Raw genomic sequence first — 26,704 nt, forward strand, 5'->3', positions numbered from 1 at the left:
TCACTTGTTTTCGGGTCCGGCCACCGCAGTTTCCTGGGAGTCCCTGTGGACCGTATGAGAACCCCCTCTCTGGAGGGCCATCAGGCCCAAAGGCCTTCTTTTTGTTCCTTCCGGCTGGGATGCTGATATCACGTGGGTGTGTAGCTGTCAGACCTTTGTCCCATCCTCTGATAATTGGCTCATAGGGCTACTGTGTCACCTAGTTCTGTTGTCGCTATTATCGACCAGTCTTTGGGTTGTCATCTTCATCGATTTATCTGTTTTTAGTCCAAGGGCTTGGGTTGATTCAAAAACCAAGCTGCTGCCACCACCCTCTTCCAAGATCCCTCCCCTTTCAGTGTCTTTAACCTGATTCTTTTTAAAACTCTATTCTCTGGTAGCTAAGATTCATTCCTTGAGTCAAATGGCTGCTGCCTGTATAACCGGCCTCGTGGCTGCTCGCCCACTGTGTGTCGGTGTCAGGATGAAGTCATGGCGGCCCCTTCAGTCCTTCCCCTTTTTCCGTGGCCCCTAAGAGGGGATGGGCGGCATCTGTCAGTGTAGGGGACACCCACACCGATGGCAGCGCTGTGTTTGTCTTCTCACACTGCTGCGTTTGGGCCTGCTCTTCAGCTTTTTGAACTTAAATCCTACAGCGTTTCCATTCACTATTTACACATGCTCATTGGATGAAACTCTAAGGAAAAACAAGAGAATGCTTAACAGAAAAGCTGGAAAAAGTATCTACCTTTCTGGTGAGCAAGGGAGGTGAAAGGAGAGATAGATACAGATAAGATACAGGAAATATTCTTTTTATCTTGGTTGTATGAGTATATACTTAATATTATTTTTGAAACGGAATCCGTAATTGATGTCCTCTTTCATTTCGTGAAGACAAACAGATTCCCTGGGACACAAGTTGCATTCCGTCTCCTGGAGGGCTCCTTCCGGGACGTCACTGAGCGAAGTCAGGAGCAAGTCTAAGAAGAGCAGGGTTCACCGCGGTCAGGGCTTCCGGTGGATGCGGAGGTGCGGGCCACGTGCCGGACCTCTGGGGAGGGGGTTACTCTGTGTTTTCTGCTTAAGCTCAACATGGCCTACCCCTAGTTCTTTGAAGGAGGTCAGAGTAGAATTCTTTGGAAATAAAAGGAGTGTCCTCAGCTGTTTCTTTTTTTAAAAAAAGATTTTATTTATTTATTTATTTTTAGAGATGGAAGGGAGGGAGAAAGAAAGAGAGAGAGAAACATCAATGTGCGGTTGCTGGGGGCCGTGGCCTCCAACCCAGGTATGTGGCCTGACTGGGAATCGAACCTGCAGCACTTTGGTTCGCAGCCCGTGCTCAATCCTTAGCTATTTCAAGAAACTGTGAACGTGAGTAGGAACTTCATTGGCTTAGGAATGAAGAAGAATGGGGGTACACTCACCCAGGCACTCTGCCTCCAGTGAAAATCCCAGTATATCGGGTGTGGGCTCTTGGTAATGACAGCTTCTGACAGTCTGGTGCGTGGACCACAGCACTCTGATCTTGACTGACTGCCTTCTGTACCGGACGCACAACAGGGTCTTTCCTAGGAGAAAGGATGCATGGGAAATAACTTTTTTGAAACCATGAATGTCTAAACATGTCCTTATATTTATTTGGAGTTTGCCTGATTATAGATTTCTACTTTGAAAATAATTTTTTTCCAGGGTTTTAAAGGCATTGCTTCATTATTGTCTTGCTTCCTCTGTAGCTTTTGAGAAGTCCAAAGCTGTTCTGATTCCTGGTCTTTCCTAAGTGATATAAATTGTTAAGAATCTGTAGTGCCCTGGCTGGGTGCATCAGTTGGTTAGAGCATCGTCCCATACAGCAAAAGGTTGCAGGTTCGATTCCCAGTCAGGGCACATACCTAGGTTGAAGGTTTGATCCTCAGTTGGGGGACATATATGGGAGGCAACCAACTGATGTTTCTCTCTCTCCCTTCCTTTCTCTCTGAAGTCAAGAAATATATCTCAGGTGAGGATTAAAAAAAACCTCTAGAAACATACAGAATCTTTTGTCTGTCATCAGTTTCTGACATTTCATGATGATGTGCCCTGTTGTGTGTCAATTTTTATTCCTTGTGGGAGACATGAAAAATCTGCCATATTCTAAAATGTTCTTAACGACTTTGTTAATGATTTTAAACCCTTTGGTGCTGCTGTTGCCTTTTTCTGGAACTCCTTTTATTCTGATCCTGGACCTCCTAGATTGATCATTTCTCTATTATTTTGTTCTTTGGGTTTTTTTTTGCTATATGTTGGGAAGAATTTTATCAACTGTATCTTGTAGCCCTTCTATTGATTATTCATATCTAGGGTCATATTTTTAATTTGCAAGGATCCTTTGTTTGTTCTCTGCATTTCAAAAAAAATCAGATTGAATAGAAAATATCACATTGTAAACAAGCCCACTGATCTGTTAGCTTAAAGCAGAACGACAGCACAGCCCCGTGTAGGAAAGTAAAGGCAAAACGCTGGTGGCAAACACAGCATTTACGAGGCCTGAGCCGGGCTCTGAAAGCCCTTCACTGGAACTGGAGGCAGCAGCAGCAGCTTGAAACCGGCACAAAGATAGGGAGGAGGAGGCTTAAAAGAGCAAAAGGAAGACAGAGCAATAGATTCATTTTGCGAAGGGTAAAGGGACAAAGGGACAAAGCGCTGTATTTCCTGATGTTCTGGAAACATCAGAGCATGCTACACGAAACTGAGAAGGTTAGAAGGTCAAGGTATTTTAGGTGGGAAAGGCAACTTTAGAAGCATTTATACGTTGTCTTGGCGCTTAGCTCCTAGGGACGCAGGAGACCATGTCACTCATGCGTTGTGACTAAACTCATCGTTGAGCCTCTTGCTCCAGTCTCCTTGGCTGAACACCACCCCGAAATTGTGCCAGTGTCCACTGCCCCGGCGGGCCTTCTCCTCACTGATGAGTCTGTGATGGGGGAGCCACCCTGAGACCTGGGGGCAAAAACACAGGACTCTGGTGGGGAAGGGGCTTCCTCCTTCCTCCCAGTGCTGCAGGGCTCCTGAGGGAGAAGGGTTTGGGTTGTGGGCCGCTTGAGGCTCTCGGTTTATCAGAAAAGCCTTCTTTTGAGCCCCACCCTCCCAAACCCTCCCCTAAGGAGTCCTCTGAGTTCAGCAAAAGGCCAATGGAGAGAAAGAAAAAGGAAAGAAACTGAGGAGAGAACGTCAGGGGCCGTCTTCTCTCCATGGCACTTGTTACTGGGGGGGGGGGGGTGGAGGGAATGCCCCTCACGTGCTTGTAGACTCGGAGAGTTTGTTCCTTAACCCGGATCAGTGACGCTCAGATAACGGGTGGGCCTGCTCAGGAGGGGCCTCCCAGACCCCCAACGAGGTTTTGTTCAGTGCGACACGCCCCTGTTCCCCCAAATTGAGAATCTGCACATAATGGTGTAAATCCCTGATGGGAGTGTGTTGTGCGTGTGAACAGTGTCAGAAGCAGCACAAAAAGCTGAAAACCCCTAGTCTGCGTGGAACAGACATCAAAATTATGGAGTGATTTTTATTTCTGATTAAGAATAAGTTACAAACAAGTTATTTCTCCTGCAGCTAAACTCAGTGACTAGGCCCCATGCTGCATAGCCAAGAACAGTCAATTCACCCCTTTACCTGGAGTCATCATCTGGCTTAAAGACATACAATTCTGTCCTCCTGAAGACAATTTCCAGAAAGACCTGCCTGTCCCCATGAGGTACCTGAGACTAGGATTGGCCCAGGTAAACCACGGTACGCTTTCTTAGAAGGCTGGCTTTGCTCTGTTTCCTTCTCTTTGGTACTGTACCAGGGGTCCGCCAACTTGTTATGAGCAAGCATTAAACCTTTGAAATACTTGAGGGTCTTCACTCTCAGCTGCAGGGTGGCATCCTCATTGCGCACACACATGGCAGGTGGGGATGCTGCTGGGAGGCAGACACGGTCCACACGTGGTTCACTCCCTTCTCGATGGCTTTGTACAGAGCAACTGCCTTACAAGCGCCTGTGATGACAATCACCTCCTCTCTAGCATCCGTGATGGTGCCCACGCCCTCCCCGCTCCTGCCTCGGGCCATGGTGGGCACCTGGGCGAGGTCTCCATCAGAGCACCTGGCACTGGCCAGGATGGAGACCATGACTAGTGTCTTCCTTCACACAGATCCTGCATGCCAGGCTGGACGCCGGCTCATTGAAGGCAGTGTGTCCGCTGGGGCCGATGCCTCCAGCCAATGCCTCGATCCCGTCTGCAGCCTTGATTTTCTCCTCAAAGGCATCGCACTCGGCCTGTAGGCCGGCTGTGCATTCCCATCCAGAATGTGGGTGTTTTGGGGGCGGACGGCAGTGTGCTGGGAGAACTCGTTTCACATAAAGGAGTGGTAACTCTCTGGGTGGGCCCTGGGAAGACCCATGCACTCATCCATGTTAAAGGTTTTCATGTATTTGAAGGACAGGTCTCCATTCTTACAGTATTCGGTTAGCTTCTTGCGGCAGCCGAGTGGGGTGCTCCTGGTGGGGAGCCCCGGAGGGAAGTACTTGTCTGGTCTGGGGTTAAACTGGATCACGCGGTTCCCGATGCCTTCGGCACCCGCGTGCTGGCCCGGGAACGGTGGTCCAGGGTGATGAGCTTCATCCGGTCACAGATGCCTCTAGCAGTGGTGGCAACAGTGGTGCTGTTTTTTGTTTTTGTTGTTGTTGTTGTTGTTGTTGTTTTAAATAGGACCTCAGCATCCTTTCTTGGGTAGAGTCCCTCATCTTTCTGTTCTTAATAATGTTTTTTTTTAAAGTTTTCTTTTCCCGTGTAGATTATTTTTCTCCAAGTTGATTTTCTGTTCCTTCTGGTCTGTCTTCCGTGTCGGAGGCTTTCTCCAGATGGCTGGCCGTTCTTTGCTATCTTTGTGGCGAAGGGTTGGGCCTAAGGAGCCGGACTGTGCACACTGGTGGCCATTTATGGGGAAGCCCCCGGCGTCACTGTCTGTCTTCAGGGTTTTCGCCTTTGACCGGCCAGGTTCACAGGAGGAAGGAGAAGGGAAGAGGCTGCCCGTCTCCAGGCCGAAGGGCAGGGGTCCGTCTGCTAGGCACGGGGTGGGCCGGGCGCAGGTTGGTGCAGCTCCGTTTCGGTGTTCAGGCTTCACGTGCCCACTCAGTCCCGTGGGTTCGGGTAGGTTGCCCGGTCTGCAGCTGGGTCTGGCTCTTCCAGTTCAGAGACCCTCCAGCGTGTGTCCTCTTTCGACAACTCCGGGCCCGCTGAGGTAGGGAGAGGTGCTCTCTCGGGCATGTGAAGTAGTGGGGAGAATTTAGGGATCCATTTGCTGGTTAAACAGCTTTCAGTCCGTGTTGTCGCCTTTTTTTTTTTTTTTTTTTGCTTTCTTTCCTGCTTCACACATCTAGCTCAGAGCTATCTGGGGGTGCTGCCCAGTCCACGCCTCTTGAGAATTCTGACACACACACTGTTTTCTCTCCGCTTCCCTTGCTGCTGGCCTGGGATTTGACTCTCTCTGGTCTGCTCCTTTTCTGTTGGCTTTCAGGCTTCCAGAATCATGTTGCTGTGTGTCTTCTTGCCTACTGTTCCTTTCTTGTCTTTAAGTGATCCTTTTAGTGTTACTAGGTGGCATTTCAGGTGTGTATGATTTAGATGATGCTGTTCACTTTGTGGTCTTAACCCAGAAGCTTTCTCCCATTTTTTCATGTCTGGCATCGTCGTGTTCTTTATGTCTTAACTTAAATATGGTCTTTTCTGAGGGGCCTTCCCAAACCACCCTATGTGCAGAGGGTATTCCCTATCTCCTTTTTCTAATTCTCTATTTTAGCTCCCTGCATGGTTCTTTTTTTTTTTAGATTTTATTTTATTTATTTTTAGAGAGGGAAGGGAGGGAGAAAGAGAGAGAGAAACATCAATGTGCGGTTGCTGGGGGTCATGGCCTGCAACCCAGGCGTGTACCCTGACTGGGAATCAAACCTGCGATACTTTGGTTCGCAACCTGAGCTCAATCCACTGAGCTACGCCAGCCAGGGCCCTTTTTAAAAAATTATTTTCTTTATTTTATTTTTAGAGAGGGGAAGGGAGGGAGAAAGAGAGAGAAACATCACTGTGTGGTTGCCTCTGGAGGACCCCCAACTGGGAATCTGGTCTACAACCCAGACATGTACCCTGACTGGGAATTGAACCAGTGACCCTTTGGTTTGCAGGATGGCGCTTAATCCACTGAGCCACACCAGCCAGGGTGTTCTTTATAGACCTTTAAAACACCTTTTTGGTCCTCGTGTTCATCTTTGACACTTTGCCATAAGCATCACGATCAGGGGCTGCCGCTGTCTCTTGGGCAGTTGTATCCCCAGTACCGGGCACAGAGTTGGCCCTCCGTGAATATTTGTTGAATGAGTGAGGGAACAATTGATATGCAGACTGCATGGATTTTTGAAATGGATAATAGTTTCCTCAGCTTTTTCGTGCCTAGAAAAAGAAGGGTAAGGGCATAAAATAGCACCTACTCATAAGATTGTTGTGAGGCTCGTAAGAGTTACTAGGCTAAGTGCTGAGAATAGTGCCTGGTACATAGTCAATGCAAAAGAAATGTTACAATTTTAAAAAGTCTGTAAGGGTTATCATTTTATCTTTCAGCATTGTGCAGTTTGATCAGGTTAGAGAAAATGTTGTGTGATGGACTGAATTATTCTTGGGGATTGTGCAGTACGTCCTGGGCCACAGCACCTCTGGACTTGAACTCCAGGTCGACCATGAAGTCTCTAGTTGGACTTGTACACTGTCATGGAATAGAATGTACTTCAACAGGAAAGTAGGATCCCACGTGTTTCCCAGAGTGTGTCCCTGTAGCCGGACATTTAAATGTCAGGACCATGCTCTTTATAATTCATCTTCTTATTTAGGCAGCCCTGGGACATCTGCATCTTCTTGGGGAGCAGAGTTTATTTTCTGTGCAATCATTTTCTTTTGAAATGGAGCCACACTGATTGGGCAGATGGTTGATAATTCCCGTATATCTTGTGTTTTGCAGTTAGATATGGAAACTTCAAGAATGATTCAGAGCCATCAACTTCTGCGTATCTCTGAAATTATTTAATTTCTACCAACTAGCTCTTTAGTTCCTCAAAAATCTATGATTCTGGAGAGCTTAGTACAGTTCAGCAATGAGAGATTAAAATATTCTCTCGTTTTCATCTGTTAAGTCCATGTGTCTTGATTTGTAAGTCCTTGAACAAATCAGTAGTACTCTTGTTTCCTTACTCCCCCCAACCCCCACCCCGTTCTTGCAGTTTGAGGTACTTTCTTCTTGTTGCATCAGGAAGAAGGCACAACCTTGCGAGTCACTGTTTGGATGGGATGGGTGGTACTGAGAATTTGGCCCCTTAAACTCTTCAGTTTCAAAATCTTGATGTGAGGAAGCTGTCCAGTATAATTTTAAAAACAAACTTATATAATGTAACCTGATTGCATGAAAGTAAAATACAGCTCCATATTCCATTTCAAATTATTAGTAATATCCAACAAGCTCTCATGAAGGAAATTCACCGCTTTATCACTTTCTGCATCACGCCGTGAAACGAACCCGACTTTCACAGTTCCCAGGACAAGCTCCCCTGACCAGTAATGCCATAGAAACAGGAACAGCAATCTTCTCTTTTGACTTAAATACATTGTTTTCCCCTTTCATTATTGCAAGTGCTCCATCTCTGGCAAATGAAGTGTTTCCATGTTAAAGCTTTCTCCATTTGGCGAGTGATTAGGTATCACTATTCATGCATGAAAACAATGGATGATTTTAGGTACCTTTGTGTTTTTCAATGTGATAAAAATGTGCGGTGGGTTACAGCTAGTTCAATCGTTTCTCTTTATAGGTGACATGTCAGAAAGTGGCTCTATTATTTACCCCTTGTGTGACCTTAAGCCTTGGTTTTCTCATTGGTAACATAGGATTAGTACTAATAATACAACTATTATTTTTATGTTTACTGGCACAGCATAAACTCTCAGAATTTAGAATTATTACTGTTATTGGGACCCAGAGAATAAGAATTATGTATTTTTGTTACTGATTTTATTCCTATCTCAAAGTGCCTAGTGCATTAGTGAGTGTCAATCAATGTCTGATAAACAAATGAGATCACTGATATATTTCCCTTCACCTTTGTTGCTTAACTTTTGCTTTACGTATAAAATTTCTTTAACTTCTGACATGTTTTTTATAAGTTCACTACTCAAAAATGTAATTGAGCCCTGGCTGGTGTGGCTCAGTGGATTGAGTGCCTGGCCTGCCAAACAAAAGGTCACTGGTTCAATTCCCCATCAGGGCACATGCCTGGGTTGCAGGCCAGGTCCCAAGCTGGAGTCGTGTGAGGGGCAACTGATCAAGGTTTCTCTCACAAATCGATGTTTCTCTACCTTTCTCCTCCCCTTCCCCTCTCTAAAAATAAATAAATAAAACGTAAAAGAATGTAACTGAATAATGTATATGGAAGTGCTTTGAAAAATGTAAAGGGTAGACAAATGTAATTGATGATGATGATGATGGTGATGATGGTGATGATGATGATGATGATGATGGCAGCGATGGAGTCACTTGTTGAAGAAGGGGAATTTTTTTGCTGGCCTCTCCTATCTGCTGAAAGTGCCAGGTAAAGCTTGCCATCTGGAACTAAAACCAACTAAAGAATATACACGTAAGTATCTGAGTATTTAGAAGAATTAACAATGAAATTTGTGATATCTGACTTTTTTCGCTTTCGAGGGGAGATTCAACTGGTTTGGCTCCCCAAAGGTGTGCATCCTTTTCCCTCACCCTTCACTTGGATCTTTATGAGGTTTTGCTTTCGGTGAGAGGATGATCATCCTCAAAGAAGGGGACTGTTCTTTGGTCAAGGATTCCCTAAGAACGCTGGTTCCTCGCCAGAGCTCCCAAACGATGCGTGGTGGCATTCACTGTTCTCCCTTCATCTCCAGTTCTGAGTATCGTTATTAGTAGCTATACTTACTTTTGTATTCTTTAAAATAGAACAGGATTTCAGTACCGAATGCACCAGTAGATTGTGCGTGTGTAAGGGATTACTATTGGTTTGGTTGATGCCAGATCCTTGCTGTGTTTTTCTTACTCCACAGGTTATTGCACGTTCAGGGACAGAGTGCTGGGCTGGGAAAGGGAAAAGGGGAGGATCTCACATGTAACTGCTAATTACAGGAGCAATGATTATCTCCCATGTGCCAGTCATCGTGCTGAGTCGCTTATACATGTAACGTTTTAAAGCCCCCATTTTATAGGTTAGGAAGCCGAGGCTCAGAGAAGTTTATTACTCAAGGTCTCATAGCTCGTATGTAGAAGAGCCTGAATTCAAACAATGCCAGTCTCTTCTTCCATATGCTTTGAACTCTTGGTTCCTCCACCTTGCCACCTGTAAACTGGAATTTATTTGTGTATATGTGTGTGCAAAGCTCCAGTTGTTGGGGCTGGGGAGGAAGAGAGTGAGAAGACTCTTGTGGTAACCACAGGAAATGACAGATGTATGATGAGATACATGAGGAGAGTTTAGGAGAATCTGGAACGTGGGGGTGCACGTGAAACAGAAGACGCTGCAGGCCCATGTTGCCTGTGTCCTTGCGGAAGTGCAAGTTGTGGCTGGGACATCGGAAGGGAATGAGGAAGGGAAGGGAGGGGGTGCACACGGAAATGCCCCTCGCAAATCTTGTTTGGCTCCAGATATAAAGGGATTTATTTGTTAATGTTATTGGGTGTGTGGCCCTGTTGCAATTAGGTTATAAATGTCTTTATTAGTCAGAGATTCAACTAAAATATTTATAAGTGGAATGATCTGATTAACAGCATTTGCTGTGAATACTCAAGCAAAAAAAAATATTGTGGACAGGAATCGACGGAGATCAGTAAAGTTGAGTGTCGGGTACATGGGCTTCATTTTGCTTTTCTACTTGTATGTGTTTAAAATTATTATAGTGAGAAGTTAATAAATAAAAAAAGGCAAACTCCTTTTCCCAGAAAAATCTCCATGTGAAAATAAAGGATAAACAGAGAAGACACAGTTCTACTAATGAGTACTTTTAAAAAAGCATTAGGTAGCCTGGCTGGCGTAGCTCAGTGGATTGAGCGTGGGCTGCGAACCAAAGTGTCGCAGGTTTGATTCCCAGTCAGGGCACGTGCCTGGGTTGCATGCAGGCCACAACCCCCAGCAACTGCACATTGATGTTTCTCTCTCTCTCTCTTTCTCCCTCCCTTCCCTCTCTAAAAATAAATAAAATAAATAAAATCTTTAAAAAAAAAGCATTGGGCTGGAAGGACAGTATTAGGTTTAGTGGGTATTAGACAGGACTCTGGTCTCTTCCTATAACACCCTCCAACCACAGTTCCGTCAGCTTGAGCTCTGTAACTGTGCTAGGGGTTCGAGATGCCCCCTCAAACTTGTCCTCAAGTTAGTCTGGGCGCCTTCTGCCCACGGGGGTTCTTTTCTGTGGTTCTCATCCACCAGAGGAAGGCACAGCCTAACTTGTTCTGAGTAGAACAGGGCCAGTTTTAACTGTGCTATGACCTGTATATTTTTGGCTTCTCCTAAAATTGTTTCCCAAAATGTCCTTCCTAGGGACGTGCCTTTCTGAATGGTGTTTCACTTTCCTTCTTCACCTAGAGGGACATAGCTCTAATCCGCAGCTGAGACTGACTCAGAGACTGAGGGCTGCTCATATTCCTTTGCTCTGACTGTTCTCCAAGCTGGTCGGGGATGACTGGGGTGCATGGCAGCCTCCGACTACAAGGCCATGCTCGGTTCCTCGTGCCGTCAGTCACTCAGAGGGGGGCTTTCTGGCTGCCCCTCTGACTCTTGGAATAGGTCTCCCTTGTTCTCTCTGCATCCTTGTGGACACAGCCCGCCCTCAGCCCCTCATTTGGCTTTCAGCCAGACCGACCCCACATCCCAAAATGGCGAGTAGTGGAACTGGGGACTTTGGAAGAAAGAGATACATTAGTTCTTGCGATACAAATTGTTTTTTCTATACGTGATAGAAAAAGGAGGTACAGGGGACTTTAGTGTTAAATCCAAGATCCAAAACTTATCCATGAAAGGAATGTAAATCCTAAACTGCTTTGTTGTACCATGAATCATATGACATATGCATTCATTCATTCATTCATTCATTCATTCATCAAACATTTATTTATGATAAGGCACTCATTAAATGCTGGATACACAAAAATAAAAGAGACAGTTTGTGGCCTCAAGGGTCTGATAGCCCAGTTGAAGAGACAGTGACTGAATTAATAATTATAACATACAGTGATAAGTGCCACGGTAGAGGGAAGCCCTGTGGGCTATGGAAGTGCCAAGGAGATGCATCTAATGCAGCTTGTGGTAGGAAGCGTTAGTTGTCTGTAGCAGAAGTGGTTACAGCTGGGCTTTGAAGGATTCTTACGAGGTGGCCAAGCAAAGGAGTACAGATCGAGTTCTCGTAGGGAGAATAATGTCGTGTGCACAGCCACGGTATGAGCGTCGTAAGCTGAGGGTTCTGCAGGTCAGTCCGGTTGATGTGTGGCACATATGGGTAAGACAGACAATGAAGACTGGCAGATGAGCAGGGATCCATTCCTGCTGGACTGGGTGTGCTGAGTTCATTGTTCGGATTTCACCCAACCAGCAGGACGTGAGGAAGATTTGTATTTTAGAAAGACCACTTTGGATGTCATGTTACAAAAGGGTCAGAAGGGAATCAGTCCCGATATGACAGCAATAATCTAGGAAAAAGACTGTGCAGGCTTGACTTAAGGTCTACATGAAGGAGAGAGTAGATTTGAGATATGATTTCTAGACAGAACCAACCGGACCAATCTACTGGACGTAAGAGACACTTTGAGAGACACAAAAATAGTGAATTAAGACCAAAATGCCTGGCTATTAAGAAGGATGTCTAATTCCTTATGGATCCTCTAATTAAAAGAAGAAAGGAGCCCTGGCTGGCGTAGCTCAGTGGATTGAGTGCGGGCTGCGAACCAAAGTGTCGCAGGTTCGATTCCCAGTCAGGGTACATTCCTGGGTTGCAGGCCATGACCCCCAGCAACCACACATTGATATTTCTCTCTCTCTCTCTATCTCCCTCCCTTCCCTCTCTAAAAATAAATAAAATAAAATCTTTTAAAAAAGAAGGTATAGATTTATGAAAAAAAAAGAAGAAAGGAAAAAGGTGCCATGCGTAATTTTTACTTTAACCATTGTGGTGAATATTTACAGCCATCCAAATGTATGACTTACTCTTTACTTATGTCTGTCCCTTCTCAGTGGAAGGTTAGACTGAAGAGAGATGGATGGTTTAAAAAGGGGCAATGACAGCAAATCCATAAAGCCGTGGGCTTTATGGCACCTAAAAAATAAGATGAAATTAGAGCGTATGCCTCTAGTAACCAACGTTAGCAAAAAGAGTGTGGGGGAAGTGTCATTTTAATTTCTCATTTGGCCAAAAACGAGAACAAGGCAAACAAACATCGACCCCTGAAGTGCAGAGATATTAAAAGACTTGCTTGAGGTCACACATGGCTGTAGGTGGGAGCTCAGGCTGCACCCCAGGTGCTCTGCGGGGCACTGTGATAACTCCAGGGCATTTTCCCAGCGTGGTGAGGGCCCAGGACATGAAAAGTAAAACGAGTGGTCTATCTGAAGGAAAGAAGCTGAGTAAATACTACGAATGATAATGAAGAAGCTGCACAAACCTTTGGAATACATACAAGTGAAATGATGATGTGGAGCTCTGTTGGGACGGGAGAGGGGAAAAAAGCAAGTCACGAAAGAGTTCTGCATTGTTTACGTGTGAAACGAGTTTTATTTGGAAATTACTTATTTGGGTAAATTATATTAGAATTTTAAATACTTTATTTGGAGAACAATGATAGGGATACAGGATAGCTGACATTTACATTTTCAGTTCATTTCGATCATTGTATAAAGGTGGGCATCTGGGTTGCACCTAGCATTGTGACGAGTTCTAAGGGAGCGTTACACAAGACAGTTCCGTGCTCAGAGGTTTTGCAGAGTCGTTAGGGACACTAGATTTGCGGACACGAGACCTACTTGGAGCCGTACAGAACGGCTGATTGTTGGTGATGAGTTTATGTAATGACGTGGTGACCGTTTTGAGGCAGATGACAAGTAGTCAGAAGGAGGGTGACGGTGGTGGTGACTGGGATCAATTAGGGGCTTCACGGGTGGCGTGATTCTTAAGATGGGCCTTCGGGGATTGAAGGGAGCTGACTTTTCAAGAGAAAAAGTGTGGGACCAGTGAGGCAAACAAGTTTTATTTTGTGCTTTCTAAAGAAACAGATTCGGTCTAATATTTCATCTGTTTACCACAGGGTTACTTAACGAGGTATTGGAAACAACCTAAATGTCAAATAACAGAATAAGGGGAGAATTAATATTGCATGTTCTATCATACAATTAAATACTTTCAAGCTGATTAAGACGATGCAAGAGCAACCCAGCCTGGCAGGGGAACCCTGTCCCAGAGCCAGACTGTCAGTGCTGCCACTTACTAGCTTGTGTCCTTGGGTGAGTCACGCACGCTTTTTGAGTTTGGGTTTATTTGCCTTTAAGTGGAAATTAGAATACCTACTTTGAAAAATTATTATGGGGATTAAAAATAATGTCTATAGAGCACCTGATAAATAGTGGACATTCAATAAACATTATGATTCCTACATATTAGGAGTATGTAAAAGACGAAAGATTTATATGCTCCGAAGAGAAACCAGAGTATTATCAGTAGTGTGGAAAGGGATGCTGTGTTTCTGAAGGGAAGTGTCTCAGTTCTTACCAAAAGCTTTAAAATGAGTATTTCCCATTTGACTCAGCAATTCCACAATTCAAATCTTACCCTAAGGAGGTCACTAAAGATACATGCACATATTTAAAAGGATATTTTTTGCCATATTGAGTCGAATCGTCAAAAGTAACCCCAGATTTCACAGATAGGTGATTGATGAAATAAATTACGATTCATGCACATAAAGGAAAATTATAAAACCATTACAATGATGATGCGCAAGCGTATTTCTGATACAGAAAGTGAGGAAAGCAGATTCTAATACTACATACAGTGAAATCCCACTTTTATAAATATATATATTTATGCAGGGGGAGTTTTCTAGAAGGCTAACACGCCAGTGTGGTTGTCTCTGAAGAGTGAGTTCTTTGTGCTTACGTGAATTTTTTACTTTTGTGGTAACGAACATAAATAATTAAATATTAAAAATTAGGAATGAATAAATATTAAAAAATAAAAATTAGGAATGATGTTGCTCTTAAAAATATTGAGTGGCATAGGGAAATGCTCAAGATGGAAAGAAAAAACCATGTAAAATTTCTGCATTCTATGATTCCAACTTTGTTAAAGTACTTTTTTATATGTGGCTCAAATGAATGACTGAATTTTCTAGCTTTTTCTCTCAAAACGGAGCAAAGCTTTGAGGACACGGAGGAGACAGGATGCGTAGCGAAGTAGCAGCGTGTGGAGGTCACACTCGTGTGTGCCTGGGTAAAAACCTGCCCTTTCTCTCACTCCCCCCTTCGTGTTTCCCTCATTTTCATCACGGCTTTAACAGCTGGTTTTCTTGGCTATTTTCATAAAGAAACAAAGTTTAGCCACGGCCTGAACCCACTCTTCCCATCTCTCCTCCTTCATCCTTGCTAGGACCCAGGAAACCCCGCGCCCACGGGTCGTGGGGCCGATGGAAGGATGAGCAAGACGTAGCTTCTGGGGACTGCTGTCCGTTTGCGGGAGAGAGTCCACAGTCACCCGAAGAAGTATGTGCTTAACAACGGTGCCAGCTCCTGTGAACAAAACAAAACAGGATATTTAAAAACAGAAAAGTGTGGGTGGAGGTCAGGGCACCGAGTTAGACAGGGAAGTCGGCAAAGGCCTCTGGGGGGAGGTGACATTTGCAGTCAGCCTTGAAGGGTGAGTGGGAGTTACCCAGGTACAGTGCGACGGGAGGAGCATTCCAGGAAAGGGGCAAGTACATAGAGAGGTTTTCAGGCAAAACAACAACATCAACAACAACAACAACAGTCTTTTTGTGTGTTTAAAAAACTGGGGCAAGAGCCAGTGAGTCTGGCTCTAGTGGTAGAACATGAGGTTGGAAGGCAGGGAGGAACTCTGTTAACGGATTTTGGATTTTATTGAGGGCAATGGGCAACCACTGATGGATTTACATGAAAATATATTTTTTTGTGTGTGTGTATATCTCTATATATATGATTTTCTTTCTTTTTTTAAAGATTTTATTTATTTATTTTTAGAGAGGGAATGGAGGGAGAAAGAGAGAGAGAGAGAGAGAGAGAGAGAGAGAGAGATATCAATGTGCGGTTGTTGGGGGCCGTGGCTTGCAACCCAGGCATGTACCCTCCCTGACTGGGAATTGAACCTGCGACACTTTGGTTTGCAGCCCGCGCTCAATCCACTGAGCTACACCAGGGGTATTTATTTCTTTTTAGAGAGAGGGGAAGGGAGAGAGAAAGAGAAGGAGGGAAACATCAATGTGTAACAGAAACATTGATTGGTTGCCTTTCTCATGTGCCCTGACCAGGGACCTGGCCCACAACCCAGGCATGTGCTTTGACCGTGAATTGAACTGGTGACCTTTTGCTTTGGGGGACAATGCTCAACCCACTGAGCTCCACCAGTCAGGGTGAAAGAAAGTGTTTATATTTTTAAAAGAGCCATTTGGTTCTTTTGAGTGGAAAGGACTGGAGGGAGGCAAGAGGGAGCCAGGAAGACGGCTCAGAGGCTTTGACAATTACAGGGCTGGGCCTGGTTAGTACTTGGATGGCAGAGGCTCTGACAGTCCATCAGGAGACGGCGACGCCCAGTGACGTCTGTGGAGATAAAGCCTGGAAGACGGTTTGGGGGTAGGCTTTGTTGGGAGCACTGATGGGACTTAGTGACAGATTGGATGAAGGGGGTGAGGGAGAAGGACTAGGTGCTGTCGAGGATGACTTTTAGAACACTTGTCGGAGTGACTTGTGGAATTGTGTAGGTCGGGGAGTGAGGTGTCAAACATGTTTCCTTGTGATATCTCTGAGATTTCCAGTGGAGAAACCGAATGGATGAGGCCTGTTACTCAGAGGAGCTGCACACCTGGGGTGGAGATGCACATTTTTTTTAATAGATAATCTCAAGAGTAATATCTATGAAAGAATTTGGAATGCCTAATTTTTTAAAAGATTTTATTTATTTATTTTTAGAGAGGGAAGGGAGGGAGAAAGAGAGAGAGAGAGAGAGAAACATCAATGTGCGGTTGCTGGGGGCCGTGGCCTGCAACCCAGGCATGTGCCCTGACTGGGAATCAAACCTGTGATGCTTTGGTTCGCAGCCCCCGCTCAATCCACTGAGCTATGCCAGCCAGGGCTGGAGATGCACATTTAAGAGCAGTTGGCGAAGCTGGTGCGAGAACCCTGTGGGTGGGTGGGATCCACTGTGGGGAGGATATGGAGACAAATGCGGGGTCTAGGGCAGAACCCTGAGGAATTCCAACATTTAAGTATCAAGTAATGGGGGAAATGGCAAAGCACTAGAGAGGCATCGTCTAGGGAGGTGGGGGGAAGATGAGGAGAACTCGGTGTTAGGGACGCCAACGGGCGAGTTTCCAGGATGACTGGGAAGGGTCCGTTGGGTTCAGCAACAAGGGACTCTAGAGCAGGGCTGTCAAACTCCTTTTCACCGGGGTGGGGTGGGGGGGCCGCAGGAGCCTCGCAGTTGCCTTCAAGGGGCTGAATGTAATTTCAGTTCCTTAACAGTTAAGGAGTAGTGACATGTATACAGTCCTAAAATGATTTCGGCCCTTTGAAGGCAACCTCAAGGCTGACGTGGCCCCCTGGTGAGAAGGAGTTTGACAGCCCGGCTCTAGACGTTGACAGAAAGAGCGGCTTCAGCGCGGAGGCAGAAGGAAGCCGGACTGGACTGGACGGAGAGACCAGTGGCTGGAGGGGCGCTTCAGGTTAGACGGGAGGTGGTTTTGGTTTCCCTTTCACACGCATGATTTGCATGCTTGTGGAAATGTGTAGGGGGACCCCTGATGGATGTTCGTTAGGAAAAGGCAGGAGGCAGTGCAGGTCGGCTTTTGATTTTTCATAGATGTTGAGCATGTACTGGGTAGTGTGCTGAGTGATTGGTACAGCAAGGGATTTCTTCTTCACGACAGCCCCATGAAGTTGGTATGATTATCCTCATTTTACAGATGAGGAAACTGGGGCGAAGGGGAGATAGGGCCAAAGTCTTCATCCAGAACTGTTTGATCTTGGAGCTCAGACTCTCAGCTGCTCCTTGCTGTCTTACTAGGATTTCTCCTGTGGCGGTGTACTTGTCACTTTGCTAGAGCTGCCATGACAAAGCACCCCTGACCGGGTGGCATAAATAGCAGAAATTAATTTTCTCACCATCCTGGAGGCCCGAAGTCCAAGATCAAGGTGTTGGCAGGTCTGGCTCCTCCTGAGGCCTGTCTCCTGGGCTTGTGCACGGCCTTTTCTCTCTTCATGTGCTTCCCTGGCGTCTCCTCTGTGTCCAGATATCTTTCTTTAAAAAAAAACAAGGACAGCAGTCAGACTGTGTTAGAGCCTCTCTAAGGGCCTCGTTTTAACTTATTCCCCCTTTAGAGAACTCATCTCCAATGTAGTCACGTTTTGAGACTGGAACTTCAATACATGGGTTTTGGGTGGGGGGCATTCCGTGCATACCAGATGGCTTCTGTTTTCTTCAAGTATAAGGAAAAGGAGTTTCCAAGAGTGTGCAGAGGGATGAGACAGTGACTGCCTCAAGGTCAGTTGAGGCTGGAGATATCTTGTTTATATCCATGCAGCCCAGTTATCTGAGTTTCCGCAGCAATATTCAGGTATAGGGTTGGAGTCCAAATAAGCTCTGCCCTGTGACGAGGCTGCCGGCGCTCACACGGGCTTAGTGACCAAGTGACGCTCTCTTCTGTGCGACGCTGAAATGGAACTGAGGTTTCGTCGCAGCCTCAGCACGGTTGTAATATCACTATACGTCAGGGACCTTTCTGGCTGTTCTCAAGCAGCTGCATGAAAGGGACATAAATCTATGACTTCGTTGCATTCGCCAGTGCAGAGATGAGCTCGAACATTTTTCCAACTGGTTCTACGAACTGTCTTTCATGATTCTCACCACTCTCTTTGTTCTTCTTTCTCACCCCCCTTCTTTCTTCTTTTTTCCCATCTTCACGCATCCGTGATTTACTGAGCACCTGCTGGATGTCTGGCACTGGGAATAGAAAGAGTGGACGGTCTAGTGTGGGAGACAGAGGTGTACATTGTGCAAAAAACCTCCCAGTGATAAGTATTGTCATTACAGCAATAATTCATGCGTTCCCTTACCCCACAAATGTATCGAGTGCCTACTATCCCACAAATGTGTCGAGTGCCTACTATCCCACAAATGTATCGAGTGCCTACTAAGTGCCAGGCACGGGATAGAGGTACAAGTAAGACGTAGTTTCTGCCTTCAATACATTCATAACCCGGTATGGGGAAATAAACAGGTAAGTAAACAAAAACCATACAATGTGACGTTTGTACAATATTAAAAGATCTCAAAGAAGGAAATGACTCTTGTTCGGCTCTGCCCTGCGTGTTTGGGCACCCGCTGAGCATAGACATCGCTGCATTTTAACACACAGAACTAGGAGAGGAACATTCATTTATGTCACAGACACTCCTGACTGCCTGCTCTCAGGGTGTAGGGACAGTTCTGCAGCGCTTGAATTATGAGCAAGCGTCAAGTTGGAAGATCTACGGCTCTTCTCTTCCTCTGAGCTTATTGTCCACAACCTATCAACACCCTTTCTCGGGTGGTGGCATGATGAACGGTTTTCCTGGAATACTCACGAGAAACCCGCTGGATGGGAAAGGCTGAGAAAAGTCACAGTAACAGAACATTACTGCGATGCCGGGTGAGCAGAAGGCATATGCTGGCCTCGCACGTTATCTCAAACATTTGGGGCCGAAACTGTGCGTTCACGGGGGGGGGGGTTCCCTATAATGTGGTTTTACAAAAGGGGACGAACAGCAGATCAAAAATGCCCAGAAGAAAATGGATTTTTGTAGAGTATGTCATGGAAACATTTTCAAGTATCCCTTATTTTGACCTTATCTCAGGAAAAAAAAATGATTTACAACCAGAGCCTTATGAGACTAATTGAGACGGTGGATATAAACTTGTCTTCTTCAGAGGTGATGTGCCATACACGCTCAAGATATTATTATCTGCAATCTAGATGTATTTCTGTGGAAAATACTAATCATACTGTGGAAACGCGTAGGTAGTCAGAGAGAGAGAGAAAGGACATCTGATAAATGGTATATGTGGGATTCAGAATCAGTGAACAACTTAGTAACAGTGGAAAGTTGCTTTGGGGTCATGCCACGGACACCCACTCCCGCATTTGGACCACGCGGCAGAGTCTTATTGTGGAGTGTGTCGCAGCGCGAAGAGGACCGGATGGGCGTCAGGGCTTGTGAGCGCTAGCCTCGCCCTTCCACTGGCCCAATGTGCCTCCTTTCCCCATCTTTAAAGTGAAATGGAAAAGGTCTTTAAGGCCCTCCCAGTTCTGGTAGTCCATCGTTCTGTGAGTCTATGTCCCTGCCTGTCGAAAGCATCTTGGACATTTTTTAAGGTGCTGAAGCCAGAGTTTCAGTTAGAGTGTGTCCAGGAGCCTGTTTCCAGGGGCCGTTGGGGGCAGCACAGCCTCGTTTCTCCAGGACTTGACATGTCTTCTGTTAACTGCTAGCAGGGAGCCATTCCCCCGGAAAGGCTCCTTCGGTAGCCTCAGAGATTGAAAGGACAAGTGGACAGTGTTGAGAGCTCCGTGCAAGAGGAGACCTGAGACGCGTTGACCGTCACGGCCCCTTGGGATGTGCAAAGAGGAGTGACTAGAACTGGGCCATTCACTGCAGCCAGGTCAAGGGTCAGGTCAGGAATATGGACGATACTGGCGACTCCAGGTAGGTCTAGGAGGGTGAATAAGCCCACTTCGTCCCTCCTGAACTTGGAAAAGATCTGGGCAGCCCAGATCAGAAAGCTTAGGAAGTCTCCTAATTCCTGAAATGTCTTGGAAGAAAAATGTTGCATTCATTTTTTAAATCTTTTTATTACCGCCCAATCACTGCGTTCTCTTTTAATACTAAGTCAATCTATTCTTAATATTCTCTCAGTTGACACATTTGCTAAGCACGCTTTTGTGATCATTTACTAAGTTAAAAGCCTGGTTTCAGCGGATGCCATTGTGCAGTGACTGCCTTTATCTTAGGGTTTCGAGAGTGTTATGGAAAGACCTTCGAGTTTTCTCCTTCAGTTTTAGTTAAGTAATATTAAATATAATTCTCTCATGGCAGAGATTTATATCTATTATTGTTTTGCTAAAAATAAGCTAACTTGTGGGTGATTATAAAATGATTCAGTGTACTGCCTTTCTTAGTGATTAAAAAAAGCAATTGGTAATTTGTGAAAAGGATATTAAACCAGATAACTAAAATAGTCTTGTGTGCTGCATACAATGATAAAAAATTAAAGCTCTTTTGTAACTGTTTCTGTCACGGAATTCCAGTAAAAATTTACATATTTTCCTTAAATATCGATTCAATTCCTGTATCAGATCATTAAAAAAAATACTGTATACTTACTACATAGTACAAGATGATTCTCCTTTTTCTTCTCGTTCTTTTTTTTTTTTTTTTTTTTTGCTTCTATCTAGTTGCTTCCAAGATCCGGTACTTACAGGAATATCATAACCGGGTTCTCCACAACATTTACCCTGTACCTTCAGGAACAGATATTGCAAACACCCTGAAATACTTTTCTCAGACCTTGTTAAGGTAAGCTTTAAACTGTCCTCTACTTTGAAAGAACTATTAGGTAGGACTGTTGAGTGGATTGGGATCTAAATTTTGACTGCACTGAACGTTTTGGAGGGCCTCCCGTTCTCGAGTGCCCTGCCAGAAGAGTGTGGACTCAGGTTCTCGGGGTGTATATAGCAGATCAGATCACGGGCCGCCTGGCTACTGCCTGCTGTCCTCAGGTGGCTGTCTCATCAAGCGCTTCATACAGCGAGAAAAGTTGTATGTCTGGCAGAAACATAGAGGGGGATTAAAAGGAGAACCTATGTCGCTAAAATTAAGGATAGGAAGCACTTCCAGTCTTAAAATCAGAATTACGTAGCAATTTAGGTTTATCAGTAGTATTTTGTATTCCTTGAAGTATAATATATGGTAATAAGAATTATGTTTAATCTGTGCAACACTTCAAGTGTTCAACGTGCTGCACAATTAATACGGACACTCTCTGGAGGGCCAGACAACAGAAACAAGTGTTGTCCGCCTGCACCAGAGGGCGTAGGGCCCGTCTGCCCTACAGCTCTCATCAGGGAAAACGAGCAAAGGCGAGCTTAGTTAGTTGTTTGGGGAGTAACATCCAAGAGTGAGAGGCACACTTTCCATTAAGTTCTAAGGCTTAGCCTCTCCCATCACCATGATTTTCTCACTCCAGATCTGATTCAGGAAACACATAAACTTGACTTGCTACTGTTTTTTTTTCTTTTTAGTTATGTAACAACGAAAGTCCTGTAGGATAGGAATTAGGAGGGGAAAGAACACCAGTTCGGACGGGCGTGTTTGCCCTGGGGCTTGCTGCGGTCGGTCGGTCGCAGGCTCCGCGTGTGCGGCCCGAACACTCCGCGGGAGGGAGCTCCCTGCAGTCCCGTCCCGCACTCGTCTTCCGCAGTCCTGCTCGCTCTTCCTTCTTACTCTGTAGAATGTCTGCTCTTCATAGAGCCCTCAGTGTCCCTGTTCTGTATGAAAGCGATTCTGTTTGTCAGGTTCACAGATTCCATACTTGCAGAGTAAGTTTAGGACCTGGTTAGAGGGTATTGCCCTACTCTTCATATTACAGTGGAATAATTAGCTCAGCTTTCGTAGTAATAATCAGATAAGTTCATACTCCAAGGCATCTGATTCTGCTCTCTTGAATTCTCCTTTTGTCTTTGAGGTCAGTTTCCTCAAAGGCAAACACTTTCCTTTATGGCAAGTTCCAAGAGTTGTCCAATTGGAGGCACCTTTCCGTAGGGAGCGCATCTTGAGTTCTGTCTGTACAGAAACTGACGTCCTCGTTGGCACTTGGAAGCTTACTGCTGAGGTTGGAGTCATTGCGCCAGAAAGTTCAGAGATTTAGGGTGCTGGCGTCACGTTTACAAGACACGACGAAGCTTCCATTTCCTTGAGCAACGGGTCATCAGAATATGACCACAGGGATAGTGTTTTAATGGTGAAACTGGTGTTAAGGTCGTTTTGTTCAAGTGGCTGTTGGAGAAGATTAGGTGTAGTTGAGCCGAGTCCATTTTAAAGGGAGACATCCATGGCTGCTACTGGTGGTCATACTATTATTGTATAATAATAGTAGTTATGTGTGTCATCTCAACTATTGTACCCATTTTACAAATCATGAAACTAAAGTATAGGGTGGTTAAAGTACTCAGAGGTGATATCTAGTGAGTGCCAGAGCCAGGATTTGACACTGGTGCTCCTAATCCACCGTGCACGCTCTCAACAATTGTGCTATCCTGCTTCTCCTTAGTACTGCTACTTATCGTAACATGGGGACACTTCTGTTAGTGACAACTCGGTTTGGCTTTTGGGGGTGCTGGCATCCATTATGAGTCTGTAGAGTAGTCTGGGTTGTCTCTGAGACTGAGGTAAGAAAGGGAGTGTTTAGTGCAGAGACTTACCATGTTTTTGGATGTTAGACTGAGCTGTGCCGGAGGTGATGTGGACGGTATTTCAACTTCCAGATGTTTTAGGTCTATCTCCGTCTCAAGCATTTCATTGCGGATAGCAAGTCAGAGCAGGGTTGACAGCCTGCTGCACACATGCGTGCACACCCACACACGTGACATTCGAGAAAGGAAGGGACACAGGTGTGGGGTATGTCATCGGCCAGGGGTTGGACTTTAGTACTTCCAGCTTCAACTTTTGGGCTGAACCCAATGCGTTTTCTTTCTTCTTTTTCCCTACCTCTACTTAAACAAACAAACAAACAAATGCTTTCATTTCTTGTTTACTGGAAATACAGAACTGACAACTATTGTCCTATATATTGGACTAAGTTATGATCACTTTCACTGTTGGTGTATACATCCCTAGCTATCGTGTTTGTATTTCTTTATTTTATTTATGCTATTAGAAAGTTCAAGACAATACGATGGTGTAGGTATTTGATGTCTAAGATTATTGACAGTAAGATGTTTTACTTACAAACCAGATGGTTCCTTTTTTGCATTTTATATAATAAAAATTTATTTTTAATTCAGTTTACCTTCAATATTATTTTGTATTAGTTTCAGGTGTCCGGCATAGTGGTTAGACAGTCATAGCATTTTACATAATTTTTACATTCGGAAGCACTTTTTGCTTTCAAAATTGAGACTCTGGGAAGGAAAGGAGAACACAGAATAGAGGTTAATTTTCACAGAGTAACCCTCTGTCTTTCTCTTTGGGTATTCTCAAAGATGTTAAAATTATATTATTTTGGTTAAAATATGCAACCTGAAGTACCAGTAGCTTCATCTGAGTAAGAACTGCAGGTTTAGGGTAATAATCCCCTGGCATCCATGCATGCACATAGCTCTCATCGATTTCGGTAGAGTTGTGTATGTATTTCCAAAGTAAGAGATTATCCTAGCTGTTTAACTCCAATTAATTTAATGCTCAGGAGAGGAGAGATGATATTTAGCATAATTGACTAGATCAGAAGTTGCGTAGTGCACGTGCACCCACTTAGCTCATAATCAGACTCATGTTAGAGTTCAGGGAGCTTCCCTAACAAAACTCCGGGTTGGTGGAAGGTGAGTCCTGTGTGTTACTCGGTTCGCTCGCCCTTGTGGAATTGAACTGACTTTAGGTCAGATTTCATCTATTGCGGGAACCCTTTCAGAGCATTTACTTCATCTAGCAGTGACCTGGGGGTCCGGGTAGAATTTCATCTGAAGGCCGAGTTGTACTCATTTTAATTTAGTAGGAACCTCAGTGTAGGAATGGATGCACAGTTTGCATACAACCACAGGGTTTAGTTTTTTGTTTTTGCTTTCGCTATTAGAAGCAATTATGAAGTTCATCTAGTCCAGTTCCCCCCTCAGTGTCTGTCCATTTGTGCTGGAAGCATTCTGGGGCCCTGTTTTAAACATCTGCATTCTTCCTTGAGGATCTTGCCTTTTACCTGGCCGAACACTTAGAGGTTCCCAGTCTCTCTATGGCAAACATTCTTTGAGAACCTTCCCCCACATCTCTCTTCTGCCGCTCGGGCTGCTAGCATGTGACATCTTTTTAAAAATCAACAAGTTTGGGGAAAGCTCCTTGCTGCTAACTCCTTAGAAAAGTTTAATATGTTTTTATATGGGGTTCTAGCCTCAATTCAGTACTCTTCATTGCATTATAATTTGAGGCCTTCAAATTATTGATTTGAGGTCCACAGAGTAGCTTTAGACACAGCATGATCAAGGACATTTTGTTTAGTGCATACATTCAACTCAACATTTATAATTTTACAGCAAGTTTATTTTATGTATTGATTTTCTGTGCTATAAATACCTTGGGGCAACTTCTCATCTTCACCAACACCCACAGAGATCTTCTCTCGATTTCTCCCTGACGTGGGAAAGCAAATGCTTGATAAAGAGGATCTCAGGAGGGAGAAGGAAAGGTGAAAGGTTGCCCGCTGGGTCAAACTCTTCTGAGCAAGGCATTGTTAATTTTCCGTTTGGTTGGATGTACAGACTTCTGGGAATGAATTTCAAACGGGGAAAGATGGTTTTATGGTTCCCAAGCTAGACAGTTTGGTTGGGGAAATAAGTTTTTTTTTTCTGAATAAAATTCACAAAACATCATAAAATCACAATACATTATACATTGATTCATGAGCCCTTCTTAAGTTTTTTCCACAAATGAAAACATTTCCTTACATTCAAACATGAATGGTGACTTAAAGCTGGTTTCATGGGTGACTCATCTTCAGCCATTTTTTTTCTCAGCCTCACCACTCGTTAAGCCTAAAGGCAGTGAGAGAGGGGTCCTGTCATTTCAGTGCCGACACGCTTCCCTCCCTGCATGTGAGAAGCTGTTGTTGCTGCCATCGGGGAACCCCCATGTACAGGAAGGGAGAGAGGATCAAAGTGGAGTCTCCAAAGTTGGCTTGCTAGTGTTTGTCAAACTACATCATACTTTGGAGAAATACTAATGTATATTTGAAAACGTAATATGCTATATTTCCCCCACCAAGGAAAAGTCTCACGAAAGCACTGTACTCAAAGGACAGCGTTAATATATGATAAACAGAAAATTTGATTCTCAATGGCAAAATGTCTTTTCATATCACTCCTCGAAGATCCACATCTTGTAAATCTGAAAAGATGCTGGTGGTCGGCTAATTTAGGGCTGACATTTGGGAAATAGTGTTCCTGATTTATATCCATCTAAAGGCATTGTCAGTGGGATAGAATCCTACGGGATTGAAATAGTTTTTTTTTGTGATTGGGCTTATCATCAACAATATAACATTCAGAGGTGGTACTTTTAGGAGTAATTGAATTCTATGAGCAAAGTATAAAGTCTGATGGAAAATCCGATGGTATTTATGTTAGAAGTAGGCAGGCAGGGGTAATTGGAATGTTGATATTATCCCATTGTGAAGTATAAGCTGACAAAGTTAAATACATCACACACAAAAAAGGTAAATTAAATCCCTTTAAAAGTTAAAAAAACTTACACTAAATCTTAAGTTATTTATTGCTAAGAAGTATTACATAACTATTCTGAAATTATTTTTATTATTATTAATTGTTTTTCCCTGGACTTTGGGTAACAGAAGACAAAGGAAATCGAGGTAAATTAGGCACATAGAAAATAAAAAGCATGTAGCCACCTTTCTTACATTGTAATATATTTTGCACTACGAGTATATAAAAGTAAATGTAAATTTGGAATAGCAAGCATGCTTGACACTAACCAATTCTTCACCCCACTGTAAAATTGTAAATGTAATATCATTAACTAAGAACTTTAGTAATGTTTGATACACATAGATTAAGTGTAAAACCAGGTTATTTTTATGTAATGAAACATTTATAAATTGTTATCTATTCTGATTAACATATAAAAGCACGTTATAAGCGTAGCAGATATTATCATTATAATGTATAGCTGTTGTTTTTAATGATAAATAGCATAACCTCATTTAAAAAACCTAAACATTTGGCTACGGAGTCCTTTCTTCTGTTTTTAAAATAATAGCTTTTCTGCTTTATTGCTTTTACTAAAAGGTTTTTGTTTAAAAAATGAAGGCTAAAAGAAAGCCAGTTTCTTTTAGAATTTATTTTTATTCCCATCAAACTTTTTGTAACTTTCTAAATTATCTTTCCTCTAGTTTTTAGTGAGTTTTGTTGAGTAATAATGTAAGTAGCAACAGTAACATATGAGATCTTATTGTATGATATGCAGCTACATGACAGATACTGCTTGCTTAGTCTTTAGAATTTTGAAGGTAACTATTTAGTAAACCACTGTTTGTATTCATACAATAAAACCTTTCCTCCCCAACATGCCAAATTAAAAAAAAACACACACATAAATAACCATTATCATTAGTTCACAAACATACGCTACG

The 26,704-nt window shown here is 44.0% G+C and overlaps 1 protein-coding gene and 1 pseudogene across 12 annotated transcripts in view; one reads left to right on the forward strand and one right to left on the reverse strand.

Moving 5' to 3' along the window:
* The window catches only part of UNC79 (unc-79 homolog, NALCN channel complex subunit), a 209,653-nt gene that overhangs the window by 16,391 nt on the left and 166,558 nt on the right, over positions 1 to 26,704 (forward strand). For 9 of the 12 annotated variants that reach the window (XM_036013549.1, XM_036013517.1, XM_036013522.1 and 6 more), the window contains exon 2: positions 20,751 to 20,871. Coding sequence is in view for 9 of the 12 variants with exons in the window: in XM_036013517.1 (XP_035869410.1) it covers positions 20,751 to 20,871 (121 nt within the window). In the remaining 3 variants the exon portion in view is untranslated. Of the gene's footprint in view, positions 1 to 19,883; positions 20,002 to 20,750; positions 20,872 to 25,906; positions 25,925 to 26,704 lie in introns of those variants that run through there. The other 3 variants (XM_036013560.1, XM_036013555.1, XM_036013541.1) reach the window with 2 other exon arrangements.
* On the reverse strand, positions 3,264 to 4,621 carry LOC114492133 (annotated as a pseudogene).

This window comes from Phyllostomus discolor, chromosome 1 (genome assembly GCF_004126475.2).
Source record: "Phyllostomus discolor isolate MPI-MPIP mPhyDis1 chromosome 1, mPhyDis1.pri.v3, whole genome shotgun sequence".
Classification (NCBI taxonomy): domain Eukaryota; kingdom Metazoa; phylum Chordata; class Mammalia; order Chiroptera; family Phyllostomidae; genus Phyllostomus; species Phyllostomus discolor.